The sequence below is a fragment of the Typha latifolia genome, chromosome 1, assembly GCF_019914945.1.
Source record: "Typha latifolia isolate L0001 chromosome 1, TyphaL0001v2, whole genome shotgun sequence".
NCBI lineage: Eukaryota > Viridiplantae > Streptophyta > Magnoliopsida > Poales > Typhaceae > Typha > Typha latifolia.
In genome coordinates, this window is record NC_133086.1 from 17,710,140 (window position 1) to 17,733,176 (window position 23,037).

Below are 23,037 nucleotides of genomic sequence, written 5' to 3' on the forward strand. Positions count from 1 at the left end.
TGATCTCATACAGTATGAGATCTCTTTAAAATTTCGCCACATCCATTTCGGATATAATACACCAAAATTTATTCGATCAATATACGACATCATACAGTACATATTAACCAACTTGCATTTCCGCACGCGAACTATACAGATAACCTCACATAAAAGCTATAAGCTGCTCTTTTTATTTGCCAAAGATGGATTTGATCCACCAAATTCCCCTGTCCTTGGGAGCCGTCTCGCTCTCCGGCGGTGGGTCCTCCTGTGGCGTCTTGTGGATCTTCTCCACGTCATACCCTTCTTCTTTTGCTTTCTCTAACAGCTGGTTGTATACTTCCTCCTCCATATGAGGCTGCCTGCATAAAATCTATACAAGCCAAGAGATCGCTTTAGTAACACCACAAAGACGAACAGATGAATTGAAAGTTGGGAGAGCTACTCGTACTTACCCAGAGGTACTTCCTCGACGGCTGCCCAACGAGAGCGTGCTGGTAATTCTCATCTATGTGGAGTACCCAGTAGTCTCCCACAACGGGAAAGATGGGGAGGAAAGGGGGTACGTAGAACTTGACCTTGAGCTTGGCCTCCTCGCTGTTGGGCTCCGCCTTGTACGCCGTGCCCTCGATGCTGCCGCGCTTGCCGTCCGTCCACGTCTCGTTGAGCACGTGGACGGTGCCGTCGGGGTTGAGCGTGTAGGTGGCGCGGGTGCTGACGCCGTTTTTGGGCTGGTTGGAGGAGGGGAAGGACGCGATCTCGTACCACCGGCCCATGTAGCGCTCCACGTCCAGGTTCTGCACCGGCTTCATCTCTTTCAGTGTTTTGGGAGGTTTCGGGGTTTAGTTTAGCTTAGCTTGGCTTGGCTTGGCTTCGTTTGGTTTAATAATAGAGAGGACGGGGTTGAGTCTTAAGAGTGGTGTGGATAAGACGGTAGGAGAGGAGGAGAGACGTGGAGGGACGCGTGGTTACTTCTGGTGAGATTCTGGGAGGTTCTAGATTCTACTGTGGGTTAACGGATCGGTTTTCTGGATACCGAAGCTAGGATCCAAACCCGTCGTCCTAGGTTTGTACCTTGGTAATAAACAAATATGAAGTCTTATGCATGTGTCTATGAAAAAAGATGTTATCTTGACGTAATAGTGAGGATAGGGAATTATGATATATTTCGGGGGTGAAAAATAAAAAAGTAAGGATAAATTACGCTCTGCTCCCTGTTCAAAAATACCAAAAATATGATGTTTCGCCATGAATAAATTATAAAATGGCCACATTATGGCTGTCATCTTTCACTATATATATATATATATATTTTTTTTTTTTTTTTTTGTGGGGGCAATTATGTTTTTTTTTAAACATCTAATTAATGGTGGCTGGACACATAAGGATTAAATTCTTAAATTGAAATAAGAATTGGAGTAAAATCATAGGAGATGAATTGTAACTTCTTGAAAATATAATTTAGCCTCTGAAGAACAGCATAGTGGTGTCGTGGCATACAGGAGGAGGATGGTAGATTAGGAAGGGACCGACCCCCAATTGAGTTGAAGTCTTTGAAGATGATGATCACCACAAGTTATTTTGTTTTGGATGCATCCTTGTTGCCTTTTTTCTCTTGCTGAGGTGGGACCTTACGCTCCTTTAGTTAGATAAGGCAATGCGAAGAAACGGTTGAAGAGATTTCTTGGAGACGAAGGCTACCAATCTTTTAGAAAAAGCTTTCCAAGGCAAGGAGATGCTAATTTCAATGTTTTAAGCAAAGGAAAACACCTGGCTACTTTGTAAAGAAGATTGTGTTCCAAACTTCACCAACAGACCAGGCTTCAAATCATTATAAACATTATAATAGGCTTCGTTATCTCTTCTTCTCTGCCGTCCAATATTTTTATATTTATGGATTCTTATATTATCCTTAAAAGATATTATTTTAGTCGACTATTATTTTTCTCTCCTTATCTATCCATTATAAAATATTTTTGATCATTTACTAAAATATTTCATATCAAATATAATAATTACACCACTATATCAGTTTACAATCAAACGTCGTAATAACCTACATAGGCATAAACTCTGTCATGCAAGTTTAAAAAAACGAGCACAACTAAACTAATATGAAAGTTATTTCACATCTCTCATACTGATGAGCAGGACAGCAAAGTTCATATAGTAGATCAATAACACCAAAGCTGCTAACTATTACATATATATATATATACCAGTATGGTTTTAGAGCTTAAGTATTTTTAATCGATCCATTCCATATTCACCTTACCCTACGTTCCTCCAAATTTGACAGATTAATCTGGAAACTCTTGTTTCCACTCATGATAATCATGAGTCATGACAGGTTGTGATCTTTCAGTCATGCCAATATGCCTGAAAAGCTAACAAAAGAAACTTGATCGGAGAGGACATGAACCAATTTCCCGTGATCATTTAGTTCTAAGATAATTAAAGCTACATTATTACCTCAAAATCCAAGGCTCAAAGAAGAGTTCCTAAATAGCGAACACCTATATCTCAAAGTTAGTAGATCTCAACCACCTAGTATGTACAACACTAAGGTAAATCATTCCGAGCAGAAAGCAGAGAGAATCTTACATAATGAAACAAACTCCTCAACTTGAGAGCAGAAGAAACCAATTGATACATAAACCTTCAAATGCAAGCACCTAGAGGATAAAAGTCACATCCCATGTCACCATCCATGAATGCGATGTCATCCATCTCCTGCATGGCGAACACATTAACGATCAGTTGATCGTGTCATGAAGTGCATTACTATGACAAGGAAAAAGATTTATTACACAATAGACAGTTAAGTAGAGGAGATGGATTTTTAGACTCTTAAACAGTAATCAAAGAAACAAGATATTCAGACAAATTGAAAGACTTATTTTCCAGGAGATTGATTAAGCTCTGGATGACATAAGTACAGACTCATGCGAAATATTCTAGTAATATGACTATTTACACTGACCTACTCTACTTGGCAGGAACAATGCGTTCCAGCATCATAATTAATACTGGCACTTCAATTCTGCCAAGATAAACCTTAACAGTACAATACAAAATGGCAATAGGAAAGAGATGTGACTACACTAAAGCAAACAAAACCATCAAATATAGATCATGCAGAAAATATAAACTATATCCAAGAATTGGCCAAATAATCAATAGCAATTCAAACAGCACTCAGCACCCTCTCATCATTTCCAGTTGAGGCACCTTAAGGAAAAGGTTCAAGCCTGAGAAATTCACACTGTTTTGGACAATTGAGTTAATGAGATCTGCAGCAAATTAATAGGCGACAGGAGAGTTTTCTCAAAAGCTAACGCTCAGGTATGCTAGTAAAGAAATGTTAGAAGCACTTAGTCTGTTTAAGTGGTCCAAATATATAAAGTATGACAAAACAGTAAAAGATGGCATGACTTTCTACTAGATATGAAAGCAGAATAAAATGGACACTGGTAATACAGGAACAGAAGAAACAAGAACCTATAATATATCAATCTCGGTTAGCATGTTTTACAAGAACAATATGGCTTTCAATACCAAACAAGGTTTTATTACATTTTTCTTGTTATCTTTTCTGATTCTTTAATATTTGCTTCTAGCAGATTTTCTCAAAACTCTTGACATCTGAAATCAAAATTTGGGAAACACAAACTGGTATTACTAAAACTTTATGGGCCATAGCAAAAACAAATTTTAAAATTGCCTTTTGAAATTTGGACTCTTTAAGTGTTGATGGCCATCCAGTCTGTGTTTTACATCGACTATAAATTGTATTGCACTGCTTTTATGAGCTATCTAGGTCACATTACCCCATAAGCAGGCAGGTAGGCACAGAATGAAAATGGCTAACAAGGTCATGGGACAAAAATCTACACAATGCATTCTTCTGTATCAATATAAAACAATATCATTGCATCAGAATATAACAAATATGATGTGGGAAGATACCTTAGTTGCATATTTTATATGTAAACATTTAGGCTGGTAGATTTCTATGCATAATTTAGATACGCCTATAGCCTAGACTTTACAATTAGTATCACTATAAAGACCCAAGGCCATAACTTTTTGTTCAAAAAAATTACTGGTACAAAGTCACTCATCCAACAGAGAAGCTCAGTTTAAGCTCATTCACTGATTGGCCTGACAACTACAGCTTCTTGAGCTTGACCTTGCTCAAGTTGGCATAATCTCCATGTCTGTACGAGCAAAATAACCTAAATTATTTCACCATTCAGCTTGGCAATGCTTGTTACAGCCCTAATTTTATCTAACTGATGTTGTATGGAAGAACAGATTAGTGGAAGAAAATTGAATATGTTCCATATGGTGTAATAGTGGCATGCAAAATGTTCAGTTGTGTGGTACTTGAATTCATCGGCATGAGAGGGCAAGCAACACATATCTTTGTGATCATTAGTCACACACAGGGGTCCTCATGCTGCAAATAGGAAATCGCAGAATTGCTTGTTTAGTGTAACAAGTAATCATCTCAACAGACTATAGTCTACATCATTCCACTAAAACCTTTTTTGTGAATTTAAGTATATATGATAGTTGATTCACCTTTTTAGTCTTTTACAACTACTTACCCCAAATTCCAAATGAAAATTCAAGACTGGGTAGAATTAACTGTTCACTTCCTCTAATCTCTAGTGAACAAAACTATGACCATCTGAAAGGATTGGTGCTAAAGTGACGTTTCATTTTACTACTTCTAATCAATAAGGTTGTTTACGAACTGGTTAAATATAAAAGTGCACAGCTGTTGCATATGTTTATTATGAAGTAAGCAGACAATTACTTTGCAAACGGGCTAACAAATAAAGGGATTGCATTCTAAATTACGTTTTAGACGGTAACACTTGTATGTAGGAATTACCTTCAATAAAGCTGATATCAAGATGGAGAAAATTACCATCAAAAGAGTTGCCAGAAAAGTGATCTTTCTGTTGGCACGCTAGACCTTAAGCTATCATATCTAAATTCAACAGGTTTTATAAGAGATCTTCTATAAAGCAGTCCAAAGATGGTCTCAAACATTACAACTTAAGAGAAATTTACGATTTACCAAGTACCCATGAAGAAAAAATGGATATAAAATATGAATGGAACCAGAATTTAACAAGTTAGTAAGAAATCAGGAGAGAGGAAACCATAAGAGGGGTTAAACTAGTAAGTAATTTTAGGTACCACTGAAGTGCTGGCAAATAAAATTTTAAAAAGTACCCGTGACTCCATGATATGTTCATCAAATAACACACTTATAATCCATGAGAGATGTTTAAGGATTAGGCTTTGGAAGCAATGAAGCAAGATGTGGTGACCCATTCAAAAGTTTGCACTCTACAAAGTTTAACTAGAAACTAAATAGTGGGTCAGAACCTCTAATTGTGCAATATCTACCTAATATCAGAAAATGCTTTTGCTAATGAAGATGAAACACATAATATAGCTATTTATCCTAATAAATACAGGTGCTTATGACAGGTAACATGTTCAACCAATTATAAGCAATATATCCAGAAGGCTGTAAAGAACAGACTGATAGAGGCAGCATCTAACCTGTTTGATCACAGAATTACCAATATTGCCAAAGCTGAAACTGTTAGAACTGAATCCGTCCTGCAGTTTTGAGTTACTTGAAAGGTACTCATCCTTGTACTTTGGCTGACTATCTGCACATGACTTGTCAATCTTACAATGTGGTGCAACAATTTGAGCATTTATACTTGTTTGGGCAACCATCCTCATATCCATATTTCTATTAGAATTGAAATCATTTAATCTCTGAGTTGAAGTAATAGGGTCAATAATAATATTGGTGCAATTTGATGAGTTGGGGAAAGAACTGAACACAGAATTTATTTCATGCTTGAAATCTTGTTTCAACTCCTCCATTTTCTGTTTTGAAGTGCCTGCCATACTAAAATTTAAAAATCTTGAAGCTCCCTCAATAGCCACAGGCATACGCATTGTGTTTCCACCAAGAAAGCTAACTTCACTTTGTATATCTCTTCCTAATATAGGATCATGAGGAGCAGCACCAACTAAATTGCAGGAAGGTATTTTAAGAGGGTTGCTCTCTGTTTGCGAGATTGCTAAAAGATTGGCTTCAATATTAGCTAGATTTTCATGATTAAATGAACCGTTTGAAGGTATATTTTCGTCTGCAAACCCAGTTAATTGGACAGCACCCTGCCAGGATTCATTGCATTTGTCAGAATCAGCCAAACTAGAAGAAACTTCCCCACTCCCTTGGAAAGGTTCTGTAGTCATGGAAAGAGTTCTCACAGTAGAGTGGCTGCCTAATCCCTTAGACTGTGTTTGCTGTGGATGTGCTTGTGATAATAAAGGATTGTTTGTTACATTGACAAAAGAAGAGTCACGGCTACCACTAACTAGTCCATTGTTAGAGAAGCCAACAGGCAAACCACTGTTTGCTTCCTGCATCCTCTTGTGCCTTTGCAATTGGTTTAGTTCCAATGGCGTGGACATTCCCTGTAAGAAATTTCCATGCTGGCTTCCAGGTAGGTTCATGCTCTGGAAATCACTGAAATTATTAATGGGATTGTTGTTGCTGTTACGAATGTTCCCGACTTGTACAATTCGAGAAGGAGAAAGCCCTTGTAGTCCTAATCCAACAGAATTTGGCCTACTTAACACTCCACTAGGTTGGAATGATGTAAGAGCTGGTAGATGGCCAGAAGTGGCTGGTGAATGGAGGTTGCCAAACCCGTCTAGTGCACCAATTTGTAAATAGGAGGGATCTCTTCCTCCAAAAGCGGCAAGCATGCTAGCTTGCTGATTAGCCACAGCACTTAGTCTTCTCAGGTACAGCCTATACTTCTGCATAGCAACAAAACCAATTATTTAGAGATCAAGTATAGGAGAGTAAGCCACCTAATAGCTGCCTTTTTGTTCATGATTTTGAAGCACTGACTATTACTATCTATAAGTCATCCTTATGTATTAAAATGAATCGAGAAGTGAGAAACACCAACATTAGCGCCCGGATCTTGGTAGAACCAGTACATGGGAGTCTTCATCGAAACAACAGTATTTTCTAACAGGTAGAACCAGTTGCAGTGTAAATGTAGGGAACATATAGTATAGTATCGACATAATGTTGGTAATGAAAATGTAACAAGAATGGAACCGATAATGAAAACTGACATGCCTGTAAATGGCTTGCAACATTCTCCCTTGTAAGTTTTTCAACATTCATAAGATCAAGTATCCTCTTAGGTACAGCCTCTGCATCAGATACAATCAACAGTAACTTAACACATGATTCTCATTAGTACTGTTGACAGAAACCCTAACAAATAATGGAAGAAGGTACGAAATCTTACTGTCTATTCCCAACTGATTAACAGCAGCTACAAATTTACGGTGCAGTTCAACAGACCAAACAACTCTTGGCTTCTTCTGGGTGGATGGGTCCTCATTCTCTTGAGCATTTTCCTCATAATCATATTCCTCCTCCTCATTCTGATCCTTCCTTTTCCTATTGGGCTTCACGCTACGGTCAGATGATCCACTTGCATTCTGGCCCTGCCCACGTTCAGAATTTATACTCTGGGGCTTCTCATAGTCCTCATCAGTATCAAGATAACTGCGATCGCGGCTATCAAACTTCCTCCGCCTAACAACATGCTGCCATATATTCCTAAGCTCTTCAATCCGAACAGGTTTCAGAAGGTAGTCACAAGCACCATGTGTTATTCCCTTCATGACAGCTTTGGTTTCACCATTTGCTGATAACACTGCATTGCAAATCTTCTTCACTCAGTAAATGCTCCTAATTCATCTAAAGCAATCAAGATCTTATACAAACGCGTGAACTATTAAGTATTAAATGCTATAATTAGCAGAATGAGTGTTACAGTTCCTCTTTTTTTTCCCACTGTTCAAGGCATTCCATAATCAAAGTTAACAGTTCCTCTTTTTTCCACTGTTCAAGGCAATCATCTAAACAATTGGCCTTCAGAAATGGTAAAGAAAATATTCTTAAGTACATAGAAACAGTTGCAAGAATGTGAAGCATCCAATACTTACTAATGACTGGGAGGTCCATTTCTAGGCCAACAAGCTCCAAAAGCTTAAAGCCATCCATGTCGGGCATGTGGACATCACTGATAACCAGATCAAATTTGTCCTTGTTCTCCCTCAACAGCTTCAGAGCTGTAATTGCCTGATTGGTTGTTGTCACTGGGAGGAGAAAATTACTAATCTGTCAAGAGATCAAACTACAATTCCGAAATTCAAAACTACAGTATCCAGAACCTACGAAATCAGTACGTGTTGCAGAAACAGAAACAATCAAAGGAAAGCACCAAGAGTTGCTACAAGTTCTAGAATAGGAACTCATATATAGGATAACCTCAAAATAACACCTTTTTACCAGGAAACCAATTCAAATGTCCACAAAAATAAGTACAAGCGAGACCCAGATCACCAAATTAACTGAGAAGAAATTAAATGAAGACAGAAGAAAAGAGATCCAACCATGATACTGGCAGCGGAGCAGCAGAGCCTCCAACAACTTGAGGCAAGTGGGATCATCGTCGACAGCGAGTACCCGCATACCTATTGGAAATTGATCTCTACTTCCACCTTCCTTCTCCATGCTCTCCTTGCTCTCCTCAATTATAAATGTTATCAGTAACCTTCTCAACACAGTGGGGAAGAAAGAAGGAAGCAAAAGCAAGCACTCTTGAACCGGGGAAAGAGAGTTGTTTCAGCTCCCAGAGGACCCAAAACCCCTCTTCACCTATACTTCTCAATTCCCTGCCAAGAAACCCAGAAGTAGCTCCAAAAGCAACAAAACAAACAGATAAATAGAAACCGAAGTCGGCGACCAACAAAGAGTAGTAGAGATCAGAGAGAGAGAGAGAGATGGGGATTCTTTGAAAGGAATCAAAGTGGCGATGGGTTGGCAGAAAACAGAGATGGTAAGGGTTGATAGATAGGAATGTTTTATGGGAATTGATAGGGAGTCAAATGGGGAAAGCAACAACAGAGTATGGATGTAAGGGGGGACCTCAATCCACACACCTCAGAATGGAAGCACACCTCTCTCTCCCCCCTCTCTCCTCTCTCCTCTCTCCTCTCTAGCTCTCTCTAGCTTTAGTACATCTTTAATTTGCTCTAGCCATTAATGAGCATTTAGAAGCTCGGGATCTATTAAGAAGCTAGCTTGGCAGCGTGGGGAAAAAGATAAAAGAAAATCTAGAAAAGGATAGCTTTTTGTCCATTACTACTTATTTTTGTCAAGCTTTAATGATACCTTGGTGTTAGTTTTTATTAGTCGACTTACTATTTTGCTGTGAGTCATTCCATTTATAAGCATTTATTATAGCTCTCGATGTGTATGTATCCTTTTCTATGAAACTAAACTTATGGTAAATGCCAGGATTCATAGGGAAATTAATTGTGACAGAGTTCCTCCAATTGCAATCTGGGAACTGCTGCATTTATCAAACCTTCTAGCTTGTCTAGTTAACTATCCCTTACTCCATAAGTTTGGAGCTACATTAATATATATATTTTTCAATATTTTATGGGCAGGGAGTAAAATGTCTATAAATTTTAGTAATAATAAGAAAAACTGAATGCATTTATATCTTATACTAGATACATATATATTTTTTTTATAACAACAAATATATAATTTATATAAAAAATGTCTAAAAATATATGTTTTTATTATAATTTTTGATCAAATGAACGTTTTCTTTTGGCATTGGTAGGAGAATAATTCAATCCAAGTGATATGAACAATTTTCTGGTAGGGCATTTCCAGGGGTCACTATCTTTGTGTACCAGCTGCAAGGCACAAAGCTCCACTGAAGCTTAGGTTGATGCTTTACAAGGGCTTCCCTTCGCCTTTCTTAGAGCTTCCAAGGTCTTTGTCAAAGAGTTAACTAACATTGTAATGGCATTGTACTTCCAATGAAGGCTATTATTATTCATCCACTTGAATTAAACAACTTTAGATAAGATATTCAGGGTCCTTTACCAGCTAAGATCTGATATGATTCTTAATCTAGAAAATGTTATATTAAACTTATCTCTCAGTTATTCTCTTTGTAAGCGAGAAGCAAGAGTGAAACAGTATACATTCGTTCGTAGCGAATGCTATACGATATTACATTATAATTTATGTCATACTACCCTAATAATCTATTAACATAACATGCATATTTATCCTCAAATATGTTTGACCAAGTAGACTACAGCATGGTGCATGTGATACATTTAGAATATATAATTTTAATTCTTCAGTTTATTAATTTTAATTAGATTTTATGAGTTTGATATGCATACGAAACAATATATATATATATATATATATAGAAGAAAAACTCAATCTCACGAGGGAGACAATTCGTCCACGTATTTACAAACTCTGCTTCAAAAATCAAAATAGGTCTAATTGAAGAATGGCATTCTCGTAAATTCCATCAAAATAAGCATGGACCAGCAACCTGTCCACGTCCTCCATGGGTAATGCTAACACCCAGGAGGACACGTTTCGATCTCTCATTAACCAGGCCGTCCCGCGTGGGTCCCACGTGATATCAGCTCCACCTATACCGGCTGTCGGATGTAGAGAAACCGACACGTGCGGAACTCGTCCATCGTTTCACTGCTCATTATCCCATCCGTACACGTGGTCGACGATCACCACCTCCGCCCGGCCGAGTTTCGGACTATTTTAAGTCTGCTCGTCGAATATTGCACTCGAGTAAACGAGCTTCAAATTTATTTATAGCTTCTGATCCGCGTAAATGCTACCTGAGATAATAAAGTACACAAATATAAATATTGTTGGTTAGAAATTATATTTACTATAAATTTTATACGTATAAATAGCAAATGATAGATGTAATAAAATCGCTCAATGTCTAAGGAATCAACTATTTATACAACAACATATATTTTACTCTACATATCAAAAATAATTCACTAAATTAGTGATATTTATTGAAAAATTGCCATATTCGAAAGCAATAAAAGTTACATAGTCATCTAAATAAGTTTAGAATTCACATGCCGTTTTTGTAGTGAAAGCCCAAAGATATAAATTAAGTTTAATCCAATATCATCACAAAGGAAAGTAAAGATAAAGTTCTAGAGTTCTAATCAAATACAATAGGAAGAATGGACGGCTAGATACACAAAAGACTTAGGATTAGCCTACGGCTCTATAATTTAGCAATTATAAGTACACATCACTGTGATCTCTAAAGACCGGAGAGGAACCTCTAATCAATAACACAAACCTAAGAGAAAATAAAGATACAAAATGAGCCTACTAACTGAAAATAAAAGCTTGGGTAGGGGTACAACCGTTCGAATTTAGGCAAAATACAAATAGGAGTACAATGATGAACACCAATATTAATGTGCGACTACCGTCCCTGTTCGATCCGACGGTGATACTCTTGGTTGGTCTGAGTTGTGTGGGCCTTTTCGTCTTGCCAAGTGATGATGGAATCTGGACCGTCTGATCTTATTTGATGCTTAATATATTACCAACAATTTAGTTTTTCCATCACACACCGTTTAGATTTAATTGATCGCCCCAAATTTGACATGTAGCTAGATTGGCCCAAATATAGTATTAAGTGTTGGAGACCAGTAATAAATCCAAGGCCCATATTGGGCCCATTGGACCTCATTAGTCCAGCTTGGGAGGCCATTTATAGACTACTTAATAAACGGGATTTCTTTACAAAACTTTCAAATATCTTAATTGTCGTTACAAAGTTTAAATTTAAAATATCATAATTACCACCAATTTTTTGACTCTTTCGGAAGTGCATAATAGTTAGTATTTACCGGAATATTTCTAACAAATTATTGTTAAGATTAACATACACATATTATTAAAATATTATTCTTTCTTGAAATTTACTGTATAAAATATTTATCAACTATTTTTTGTCCTGAGTGATAGAAGATATTTCGTTGTAATATGATATTAGGTAAATTATTTGATAGTTTTTGAATTATTTTAAATAATTTTATACAATGGCACAATGATTTTTTTAATGCAAATTTAATTTAATCGTGATTAGTTATATCTAACTAATATAGTGATATTTTTGAAAGTGCACGGTGTTTTTTTTCTTTGAAATGGTAAGCTATATTAGCTTAACCCCTCACCCAACAGTTGTATCGGTGTCCAAAACAAGTAAGCTACAAAAATCAAGGGGGATTGGACCGACTGGCCCAACTCACGTCCTATTCAATCTAAGGCTACCCTGAGCTGTGGCCCAATTCGCTACTCGGTTTGCCTCTCGGTACACATATTTAACTCGGATATTTCGAAAGCCCTCAAGATATTAATGCACTACTCAGTGAAATTTCTAATAGGACAAGAGCTAAATTTCTCACCCCTCAAGATCATAGCCAACGCAAGGCAATCCGTCCCAAGAATGGTGACTTCCATCGACTCGACGCACCGAAGCCTAAGCCTGATAGCACAAACTTTCGTATGGATCGTAGAGACCTTAAGGTAGGGTTCCCAAACTGCCCATTCTAAGTCTCTGTTGTCATTCCTAGCAGCTGCACCGGCACTACCTTGAGTTGCTGCCTCGACAAAAGTCTTGTCTGTGCTAATCTTTATTTAACCTTCCTTAGGCGCCACCCATTTAGCTACTCTTCTTGCTCTGGCCCTGGCTGGTTTTCTGCCTTTCCTAGCATACTCCTCAGCCATTTGCTAAGCTCATCACACCACCGTCATCAGGTTCATTGTAGTCCCGCCGAACACGGCCGCATTTTGTTGCTTCCATACCATAGTTTGGATGCGATGACTTGTCTCATGCATTTGTCTTGGCCTAGATTCCCATGCCATGTAGCCATAAGCCAATCTGAGGCCACCCTCAAGTCTCGCACATGCATATTATCACGCACCCTTTGTCAAACCTCTCCGCTAAATAAACACGTGAATAACAAATGCTCACTCGTCTCGTTGTACAAGCCACACAACACTCCTCCGACATTGTAGTTATCGTGTGGAGAAAGCTTCTTATCGGTAGCTAGTTCCATGCTAGCTTAATTATGATGTTTTGAAGAATGTAATAGTAACTGTGATATTTCCATGATCCACTGGAAAAATGTGTGTAAAGAAAGGAATATAGGGGGTCTGGGGATCACTGACATAGATGATATGAACAAGGCTTTGTTAGCTAAATGGTGGCGAAGGCTTATGAATTCTGATAATCAGTTGTGGGCGGAGAGGGTTATGCAAAGATATTATAAAAGACTCAAAGTGGGTGACTTTGATCTTGGTGGTTCTAACTAGGTCTCTTTGTTCTAGAGAGGGGGTGGTGCAGACAAGCAAGATCTTTCAGACTGGAACAAGTTGGGAGCTAAAAAATGGGAAGGATATAAAATTTTGGAAAGATATTTGGTGGTGATTGTAGCGATCAAGTTTCTTAGACTGTTTAAAATTGCTTAGAATGAATTAGTTAGAGTGTAGAAGGTACGGGTCTAGATAGAATCTCATTAAGCATCTGAAAAGTGAGGAGCAGGAATTAAGAAATTTGGTGGAGAATAGTGGGGTATCTTTTCTGAAGGAAATAATATAATTAAATGGAGACTTATGAGCAATAAAATCTATACAGTGAAATCTTTGTATCAATTTCTAAATAATGGTGGGATCATAACTCAACACCTTCAGATGATCTGAAAATTGAAAAACCCCTTTAAAAGTGAGAGCTTTTCTTTGGCTTATGTGCAAAAGATGATCTACACAAAAAAAGTTGGAGTGGAGCTATTAGATGTATGTTTTGTGCCAAAGAGGAGTCTATGAACTACCTTTTTGTGAGATGTAGCTATTTTTAGAACCTAATGGGAAAGGTGGTGATGGCGGCTGGTTTAACCAATATTCCTAAGCATGCTAATGATTCCTAAGGTGGTGAGGAAGTGGTTGCTTATTTGGTTGTGGCTCTAATCTGGAATGTCTGGTTGGAAAGGAACAACAAAGTTTTTAATGATAAAGCCAGATCTTGGGAAGATATTTAGCATCACATAATCTCTTTATTCTATTGCTGGGCAGGTTTGCAAGGAGATGAAGCAGTGAAGAAGGCTAAAAAGATGGTTCAGATCGTGTACATTCATGACTGATGTGGGAGCTTTGGGCTTATTTTATTCTAATAATTACGGAAGGAAGTTTTAGACATTATGTCTGTCACAACTATATAATGATGTTTGGGTTCATGTTGGATGTGTAGTTTTTTTTATCTTTTTATCCTTTGGATAGGCTTTGTTGTCAGTAAAGCTATTTGAATATTGGTGAGGAAATATACTGTTTGTTGGTGTTTGTTTTGAACTTTAGTTTAAACAAACTCATCTTGATACAGTTTTTATTTGGTTTCAATGAAATTGGGCAATTGCCGACTTTTGTCAAAAATAAAAAATAATAATTGTGATATTTAAAAAAAAAATAGTCGCAGTTGTGTAAAAATCCTTTAATAAATATTGCATATCACTTTTATTTTAGAAAGAAATTGCCTATGACTTCTTACTTTATTTCTCTATATATACTTTGATTATTTTTATCTCTATGTGGTAAATTTTAGTGCCACGTGAATGCATCATAGCGGTATTCGAGATTGATAAATATTAAACGCTATTAAAAAAAAAAAGGTTTTATGCCGTGTTTTTGGACTTCTCTATCCCTTTGGGTGTATTTCATCATCACGTCGATGTAAAACAAAGCAACAGTCTTGTTGACGTTGATGTTAGACCAAATTAGATTTGAAAACGTTTCAATCCGGTAAATTATAGAACTTGTAAGGTTTTTTCTTAATCTTGTAAGGTTTACTTCCATGTTCTCTTCTCTTTTTTTTCTCTTTTTCTTTGAATGAACTTTCCTATGCGAAAATTATAATCCAAATAGGCTATAAAGGACGCAATCCGACACATCATCTCTCTGGTTGGTGTGTGGGTTTTGGACAAAGTCGGGAATCTTTAGCCCAACCACTGCACTTGTTTTGATCCTTCGTCGCTTCATCCACCTCTCCACTTCCTCCTCTCTCCTTTACTCTTTTTTTTTTTTTTTTTCATCCTTAGATTAAAGCATGATACGTTACTATTCTTTGAGTTGCATGCAATCTTTCTAAAATAACAATCAAATCAAAGGAAAAAAAAAAACCTTTATACTTTTATACCTTTCCCTTCTCTTTCGTTTTCTTATTATTATTTTTTGTTAGATCCATGCCTTTCCTTGTTTTTGCCCTTTTCTATCTTTTTAACAGTTAAGACCGACACTTCTAGCCTTTCTACTTTGGTATTGAGGAGTCCTCCCGTGTGAAGGGCGCAGGACCCACTTGGGATGCAGCTCCGAGAAGCGTGAGAAGTATTCAACTCCCACATGGGTCCGATGACCTCCTCCCGTATCGGATCCCCTGTGGTTTTGGTGATGAAACAGGGGAACTTGAAAGGGGGAGAAAGCTATTGAACGTCTTCCTGCTTCCGAGATCCGATTGATTAATGTGGTAATTGGACTGCCTATGGAGAAAAATCTGTTCTTTCCTGGAATTTCATTGGTGATTTACTCGATGGCGATGGAATATTTGTTGGTTTATTTATTATTTTTTCAGATCGGAAGAAGAGAGAAGAAAGAGTAATCAGGCATTCCACACAGGATTCAACCTTGTTTGTCGATTCTTTGGGGCGATTGTTCGGCGGATTTGGCTTCTGGGCCAAAATTTTGATACGGGTCTCTCCCAATTCCACGAAATTTTGCATCTTTTGATATTTTTTGAGGTGAGACTGTTGGGAAGAATATATGTCAGTTATTATCATATCTTGGTGTTCCGATTATATTATTAAGTACCACGCTGTTAATGTATTCGTTCGAATCATGGATAAACTTTTCTTTGGATAGCTTATAGAATTCGGAACCACCTTTTGTGGTTAATCTCTAATTTTGTTCTCTCCAAGTTCCATCAAATATTGCATCTTTTGATAAATTTCTGGGTGAGTCTGGTAAGAGCAATATTGGGTCTGTTACCATATCATTTTCATCCAATTCCGCGTAGGTGTTAATAAGGTTGGTGGTTGTATATAGCATACAACATCTTTACATGCTACATTAAAGCACTGCTCTGGTAGGCCTGTGCTGCTGGACACCTATGCAGCCGCATATGCATGCTGTCCTATGGTCTTTTCTCAACAGGTTAACAACATAAGGAATTATGTGATCCTTATTGTTGTTTTTCTCAATTACACTCTTTAATTACTGTTAAATCATTGCATTTTTAGATGCAAAGTCTTTCTTATTTCTTTTAGAGATGCTAAGTAATATGTACTTGAGTTTCATATTGTGTGTGTGTGTACTTAGGTGGACTATGAGTTATTTACGAAGTGCATCTGCATTTATGTTGCCTTATGTTTCAAGATACCAAATATTTGATGATGTAATGTTCATCTCAATACATGACGAAGTACAAAGAAGAAACATTGTCAAAGTTGTGTTCTAAAATATGAATTTGAACTTTTGGACTTGTAATGTTGGCAATAGTCATTGGAAACTAGAGTTCATGACTTTTGCATGTACTCCTGTTTCATATGATTAATTTAATTTTGTATTGCAGATAGAGTTTTCCTTGGGTGTATAAATATAACAAGTCATATCATGGGTTGGCTGAGCAAAATTTTTAAGGTGTCCAGCCATAAAATTTCAGAAGGGCGATACAATGGGACGTCAGGGAATGATGAGTTTAGGGATGAGCCCTCCAGCTCTTTGGTAAGTCTTTCGGAGGCAGTCCATCGGTGAAATTTTGAAACTTATTTTTCTTTGCACTAAATAACTCTTATTTTATTCATTATATACTCTTTTGTCTCCTAGGATGAACTATTAAAGAAAATAAGTCAAAATTATGGGTCAAGTTAATTAACTGAAATTTATCAATTTAACTTGAGTATGATTATAGCGGAAACAAACTTCTTCCTTTTAGTAAATGCAATTAATGTAAGTTTGTAATTTTTCATTGCTTTTTCAATATACTATCGCATATCTAATGAATGCTTAATTGACAAGTAATTATGATCAGAGAAATCTATCACAGATTCTATTGTGCATCATCTGACCTTTCCCTTTTGGATAATTTTTTTTCTCATATTCTAGTAAATAATGCATATTTAACTTTATTTATTTCTAATATGACAAGGATAAATAACACAACCCAATCAGACTGTGATTGGTAATTAGGCATATCCCACCAATTCATGTAAACCTGTCATAGCCGTAAATCATTCTGACCTTACACATGGTTGTAGGTATTAACTAATGCCTTTTTACTATGAAAATACATTCCTTCTGCTGAGTCATTTTTAACTTCTGGCAGGTTACACCACTAAAAAGGATACTACAATTTTCAATACATAGTAGTTGATCTTAGTTAATATATAACCAGTTGCATCAAGGACGTTAATTCGCCATGGTACTCACTTTGAGCCGTTGACAGCATTCATGATGTGTCTACTCATAATTTATTATTCCATTTACCTTCTGGGTTTATCATTTTTATTTTGGGTTGATATATGGTGTCAAAAAGAATGTTAGTCCTTAAACTTTTTTTTTGTAGATATTATGTACTAAAGGCTCATATTTATGACATGAGACAGTTGTGTTTCTGTCCTGTATAAATTTTGGTATTTATCAAGGTATCTATGAATCCTGCTATTGAGATGATGCATCTTGTGTGAACTTTTATGTCAACACTTCCTATGCTCTTCCAATTCTTACTAAACTAATATCATTTTATATACTGAATGCAGAATACATTTTCAAATTATGAAGATGAAGATATTGACCATGCTATTGCACTTTCCCTATTGGAGGAAGAACAGAAAAAGGCAAAGGCGATTGGTTAGTAAAACATCTTTCGCTCTGCCCTTCTTTCAGGTTTCTTTTTTTTTTTAAAACTCTCACGAGCAAGATTCCTTTTTCCTGAAGAAATAATATAGGTGATCAACGCTGCAATTTCATATTATTGTCTTGATTCATTTATGAGAATCATATCTTCTTATGCCTATCAAAAATTGCTTGTTGAATTTGTTTCTCCTATTTAGAAAATGAATCACACTTGGAAGAGGATGAACAACTTGCAAGAGCTTTACAAGAGAGTCTGAATGTCGAATCTCCACCTCGTGAAAGTGGCAATACCTATGAACCATTACCTCATGAAAATAGCGATAGATATCAACCGTCACCTCATGATAATGGTGGTAGATATCAACCATCACCTTTTCTTTTTTCTTCTGGATTCAGGTAATTCTTTGTTTGTTTTTCATCTTTTAACATGCATTCAGAATCTATTGTCATCATTTTCCAGCAATATTTTTGGATGAACTTGCCACTTCTGTATCATCATATTATTGACCTAGCTGTTATATTGCTTTCAGCTGTTACTATCATCTATTTAGCAGTGTAGAACATCAGTCTGGTAGTAGTAAGCCATTTCTTGGATGCAACATGGGGCCTGAGTAGGGCAAGATGTAAAAGATCCTAATCTCATTCTGAAGAGGTTGGAACAGAAGAGGCTGTTTCCATTTTTCCAACTATGAGGCCATAACTACATGGATGGGAGGAGCAAGCATACAATTACATTAAATGATACCCTCTAAATCATAAGACAGTTGAAATTGATCAAGTACATGTTAGAATCATAGAAAGTGATCTTTAGATTGGTAGAGATTAGAGGACAATATAAACTGAACAACATTTATATGGATAAAATGCTAAATAGACTATTCTCAATTTACTTTCATTCTGCATTCATGCAGATTTCTTTTTGCATTTTGAATGCATTTCTACATGTGGAAAAAGAACATCGTGTTGTTTCTTTTTCTTACATAAGTTAGTGTGTCTACCATTGTTGTAGGATTTGTGCTGGATGCAATACTGAGATTGGTCATGGGCGCTTTCTCAGCTGTATGGAAGCTGTTTGGCACCCAGAATGTTTTCGTTGCCATGCTTGTAATCAGCCAATATCCGATTATGAGGTAATTTGATCATCATCATGTTTGACATCTCTTATGGATATATCTGAAATTCACCTGCTTATTGTACAGTTCTCTATGTCTGGAAATTACCCATATCACAAATCTTGCTATAAGGAGCAATACCACCCAAAATGTGATGTCTGCAAGCAATTTGTAAGTATATTGTGTTCACTTGAAACTATATTTGCTTCTGACACAGTTTAAGTGATTGTTTATTGCCTATAAGTGTTAAGCTGAGACATTAATTTAAGAAATATTATGCTAAGTGAAAGTAAAGGAAATTCTTACCCACAACTTCTGATCACTTTTGATTCTGTTGTTACTTATAATCTGAAAGTAAGTAAATGGAGATCTCATGATAAATGCCACTTATGGGCTAGCTTATATAATGTTGTTGACTTATTTCTGGATTCTGATCCTTCCATATGAGAAACTTTATGGTTATACGATTCCACATTCTCTTTATTTTTGGGGGCTTCCAATAACCACACCTTTTCTCCTCCTCCTAATTTTGAGTTTTTGACAAGTCTATTGCTCTTTGAATAGCTGCAGACATTGCTGTGTGTGTATTTGTCTCTTTCTGTGATCAGTCAGGTCCCAGATAACCATTCAATACTTTGATCAACAATGCCGCTTTCCCCAAAAACACTTGTAACACCCCTTAGTTGTTTGCGCAAGTTCCTCTTTGCTGGCATAGAAGGGCTTTTGATGCGACCCCCAAATGAGACTAGGTTCTTCTTTTGGGTGTAAGTTTAGCTTGCTAGTTATTATTCAATATTCATGACTCCTGAATCAAGTAAAGGCATTTGCGAAGCAATGACCTGATGTGAAAAGAGACTGAGTTGGATCTTGTTGTTTGTCTAATGTAATGATTTATGGGCTTGATTTATCTAGTAAGATTTTAACTGCATCTGACAATTCTCTGTAGAAGTCCACTAAGTTCAATGTCATTTTATCATCTCCAGATTCCAACAAATGTGACTGGCCTTATTGAATATAGGGCGCATCCTTTCTGGCGACAAAAATATTGCCCTTCACATGAGATTGATGGTACTCCAAGGTGCTGCAGTTGTGAACGAATGGAGGTTGATTTAATATATTTGTGAAAGAGTTAATACTAGTGTTAAATTGTAGTCAAACATATTCAGCTGGTAACTTTATCATACTAGTGTGTCTATTTCTAATCTTCTTGGCACACAGGTTGCTTTCGAAGTTGGTTTCGCTCACTCTTTGACATTGTTGATGATATCAAATTGTTGTCTTGTTTTAGGCGCACATTATTTATTCTCTTTCTTTCTTGTTTCCTGTGACTCAGCCGAGGGACATAAAGTACGTTACTTTGGATGATGGACGTAAACTCTGCCTGGAGTGTTTGGATTCTTCTGTAATGGATACTAGTGAATGCCAACCTCTTTACCTAGACATTAAAGAGTTCTATGAAGGTTTAAACATGAAAGTGGAACAGCAAGTTCCTCTGCTTCTAGTTGAGAGACAAGCTTTAAATGAGGCCCTGGAAGGAGAAAAGAGTGTAAGTCAGATAAATGGATGCGCTAGACATGCATTTATTGTACACAACCTTTGTTTGTTTTGACTTATTACTTTTCATTAATGAGCAGGGACATCATCACCTCCCTGAAACAAGAGGCCTCTGTCTATCTGAAGAGCAGACTGTCAGCACGGTGAGATGTCTTCAGCTATAACACTTAGCTGCTAACTAGATTGTCTTGTAAAATTTTCGCATGTCAGTTCTGGGGTTCTTGTTTTCATAAAAAGAACTATTATTAGATATCAAGGAGGCCAAGGATTGGAGCTGGAAACAGAATCATGGAAATGATAACCGAGCCATATAGACTTACCCGGCGATGTGAAGTGACTGCAATTCTCATTTTGTATGGTCTCCCCAGGTAAAATTGAATTTGTGCGTCTCCTTGCAATATAATTGGAGGTACTTATGTGATTTAGAAGATCTTTTTTATTAAGTGGTGAGATCTTATTAACACCTATCCTCGTTTTTTGGTAATTGCTGCATTATTTTTCTTACAATAATTTGAGCTTTGAACATATCCCGCAAACCTATTGAGTGCTAATGATGCCAGATGAGAGCTTGTCTTTGTCATGTCTAATTGAGTAGTTACTATGGATGAATTTAATTTATAGAATGCGTTCTATTTGTTCAGCATGTCTGGTATTCTGTTTGCAGATTATTGACAGGTTCAATTCTAGCTCATGAGTTGATGCACGCATGGCTGCGACTTAAAGGTACTTGCAACAAAAATAGAATGTGATACATTGTTATTTGCTTTCTTTATTGTTGTCAGTTGTTGCTTCATTACTGATTGCATGCACTAATGTGAAGTTCCATAATTTTTTGTCTTACTTGACTTAGCCATGCTTTGAGTCTTGAGTTGCTATCTACTGTGTGGTAATATCTATAAACCATAATAAGTCTTCTTAAGTCAATTGTGTTAATGACTTCAACTCATCCAGGAGTTATCAATATCAGGAACCTTTGAAGTTGAAGTCTCTTGGGTCAATTGTAGTAACTGGTTTACCCTTACCAGATTCTTTTGTTGGTTATGAAGAGTAGACAAGCGTATGGATATATGAAGCAATGATAAGATAATGTTTGAAAATATGATAGAAATCTTATTACAATTTTACGTTATGTTTCGTATGTTAAAGAATCACAATTTTAATATGATATAATTCTGTAGATCGTAGTCTATATAGTACCGAAGATCAAAATATGTTACGAAAGAAATGTTCCTTATTGTTTGCTCAACCAACCAAGTAGCACACACTTGCATTGCAGTTGTACCGTCCTCATAAATATAGTGCTACTATGCATTTGGCTCTTGCAGGATATCGCACTCTCAGTCAAGAAGTTGAAGAAGGCATTTGCCAGGTTCTGGCTCACATGTGGTTAGAGTCTGAGATAATGGCAGGGTCCGGCAGTAACATCGCATCCTCTTCCTCATCCTCTTCATCCACATCATCTAAAAAGGGTACGCGATCTCAGTTCGAGAGGAATCTAGGTGACTTTTTCAAGAACCAGATTGAATCAGATACTTCACCTGCCTATGGAGATGGCTTTAGAGCTGGCAACCAAGCAGTTCTTCTGTATGGTCTCAGAAGTACGCTTGACCATATCAAGTTGACAGGGAGCTTCCCTTGCTGATTGGCACGGTGATTTATCGACTACTGATATCCGATTTTTAACTCAGCCCTAATATTGGAACTCTAGGGCTTTAAGATTTCACAGATCATGCCATTGATTACCCATACCTGTAAGTTGCACTTGACATAATCGATTAATCCTTTGTACCATGGACATTGAATTGGTAAATTAAATCAATAAGTGTGAAATGTAACCAACTCGAATTTTGCAAAAGAACTCTATAGCTCTGTCCCATATGACGGTATCTTTGATTACATATACTTTTCAAAGACTACACGAGTTGATTTTGATATCAATTTGAATTTATGATCATGTTGATACGAAGTATGCTGATAGCAAACTGTTTTTTTTTTTCCGACAAACAAGCTGCAGTTAACAGAAATTGACCCTATAGGCCTTTCAAATAACACAACCAGAATAAACCAAAACAACCATTCATTCTATAATAAAAAAAACAATCTTACTATCATCAAGTTAACATCAACCCGCTACTCAAACCGAAACTGTCACCAACTAAACAAGTATCCCAAAGAAGAAATAAGTTCACCTTATGTGAGGATATATCCAACTATTGGCCAATCACTTCTGTTAACTGTTAAAAAACCTGTCTCGAAGAAGAGTCTCCTCTAACATACATGAATCCTACTAGCTAGTTTGCTTTTCAAACTGGGCTACACTATATATCCTGCTCTAGAGTTTGTGCTCTTCAGCAACTCGTGTTCTCCACTTTCTGAGGAAGGTTGTACATGTACATATGTAGCTCTGTCTAACAGCTCTAAAAGAACTCTGCCAGCTTTAGGCTGAGACAACTGCAACAGTGAAAAGCA

General features: G+C 36.8%; 3 protein-coding genes across 3 annotated transcripts; 1 reads left to right on the forward strand and 2 right to left on the reverse strand.

Moving 5' to 3' along the window:
- Positions 1-45: 45 nt before the first annotated feature.
- Positions 46-920, reverse strand: LOC140785402 (temperature-induced lipocalin-1-like). Its single transcript, XM_073133260.1, has 2 exons — positions 438-920; positions 46-355 (listed from the first exon to the last, which is right to left on the reverse strand). Exons 1-2 carry the CDS (start codon positions 792-794, stop codon positions 173-175), a joined length of 540 nt encoding a protein of 179 aa, XP_072989361.1. The 5' UTR covers positions 795-920; the 3' UTR covers positions 46-172.
- Positions 921-2,399: 1,479 nt separating this feature from the next.
- Positions 2,400-9,280, reverse strand: LOC140785386 (two-component response regulator ORR23-like). The gene is made up of 6 exons (XM_073133259.1): positions 8,515-9,280; positions 8,065-8,217; positions 7,359-7,772; positions 7,184-7,260; positions 5,569-6,852; positions 2,400-2,715 (listed from the first exon to the last, which is right to left on the reverse strand). Exons 1-6 carry the CDS (start codon positions 8,633-8,635, stop codon positions 2,644-2,646), a joined length of 2,121 nt encoding a protein of 706 aa, XP_072989360.1. The 5' UTR covers positions 8,636-9,280; the 3' UTR covers positions 2,400-2,643.
- A 6,009-nt stretch (positions 9,281-15,289) lies between these two features.
- Positions 15,290-22,444, forward strand: LOC140799746 (protein DA1-like). The gene is made up of 13 exons (XM_073154207.1): positions 15,290-15,518; positions 15,624-15,789; positions 16,620-16,771; positions 17,806-17,896; positions 18,100-18,298; positions 18,912-19,032; positions 19,102-19,185; positions 19,998-20,117; positions 20,348-20,560; positions 20,649-20,711; positions 20,818-20,936; positions 21,233-21,291; positions 21,894-22,444. Exons 3-13 carry the CDS (start codon positions 16,661-16,663, stop codon positions 22,208-22,210), a joined length of 1,497 nt encoding a protein of 498 aa, XP_073010308.1. The 5' UTR covers positions 15,290-15,518; positions 15,624-15,789; positions 16,620-16,660; the 3' UTR covers positions 22,211-22,444.
- The last annotated feature ends 593 nt before the right edge of the window (positions 22,445-23,037 follow it).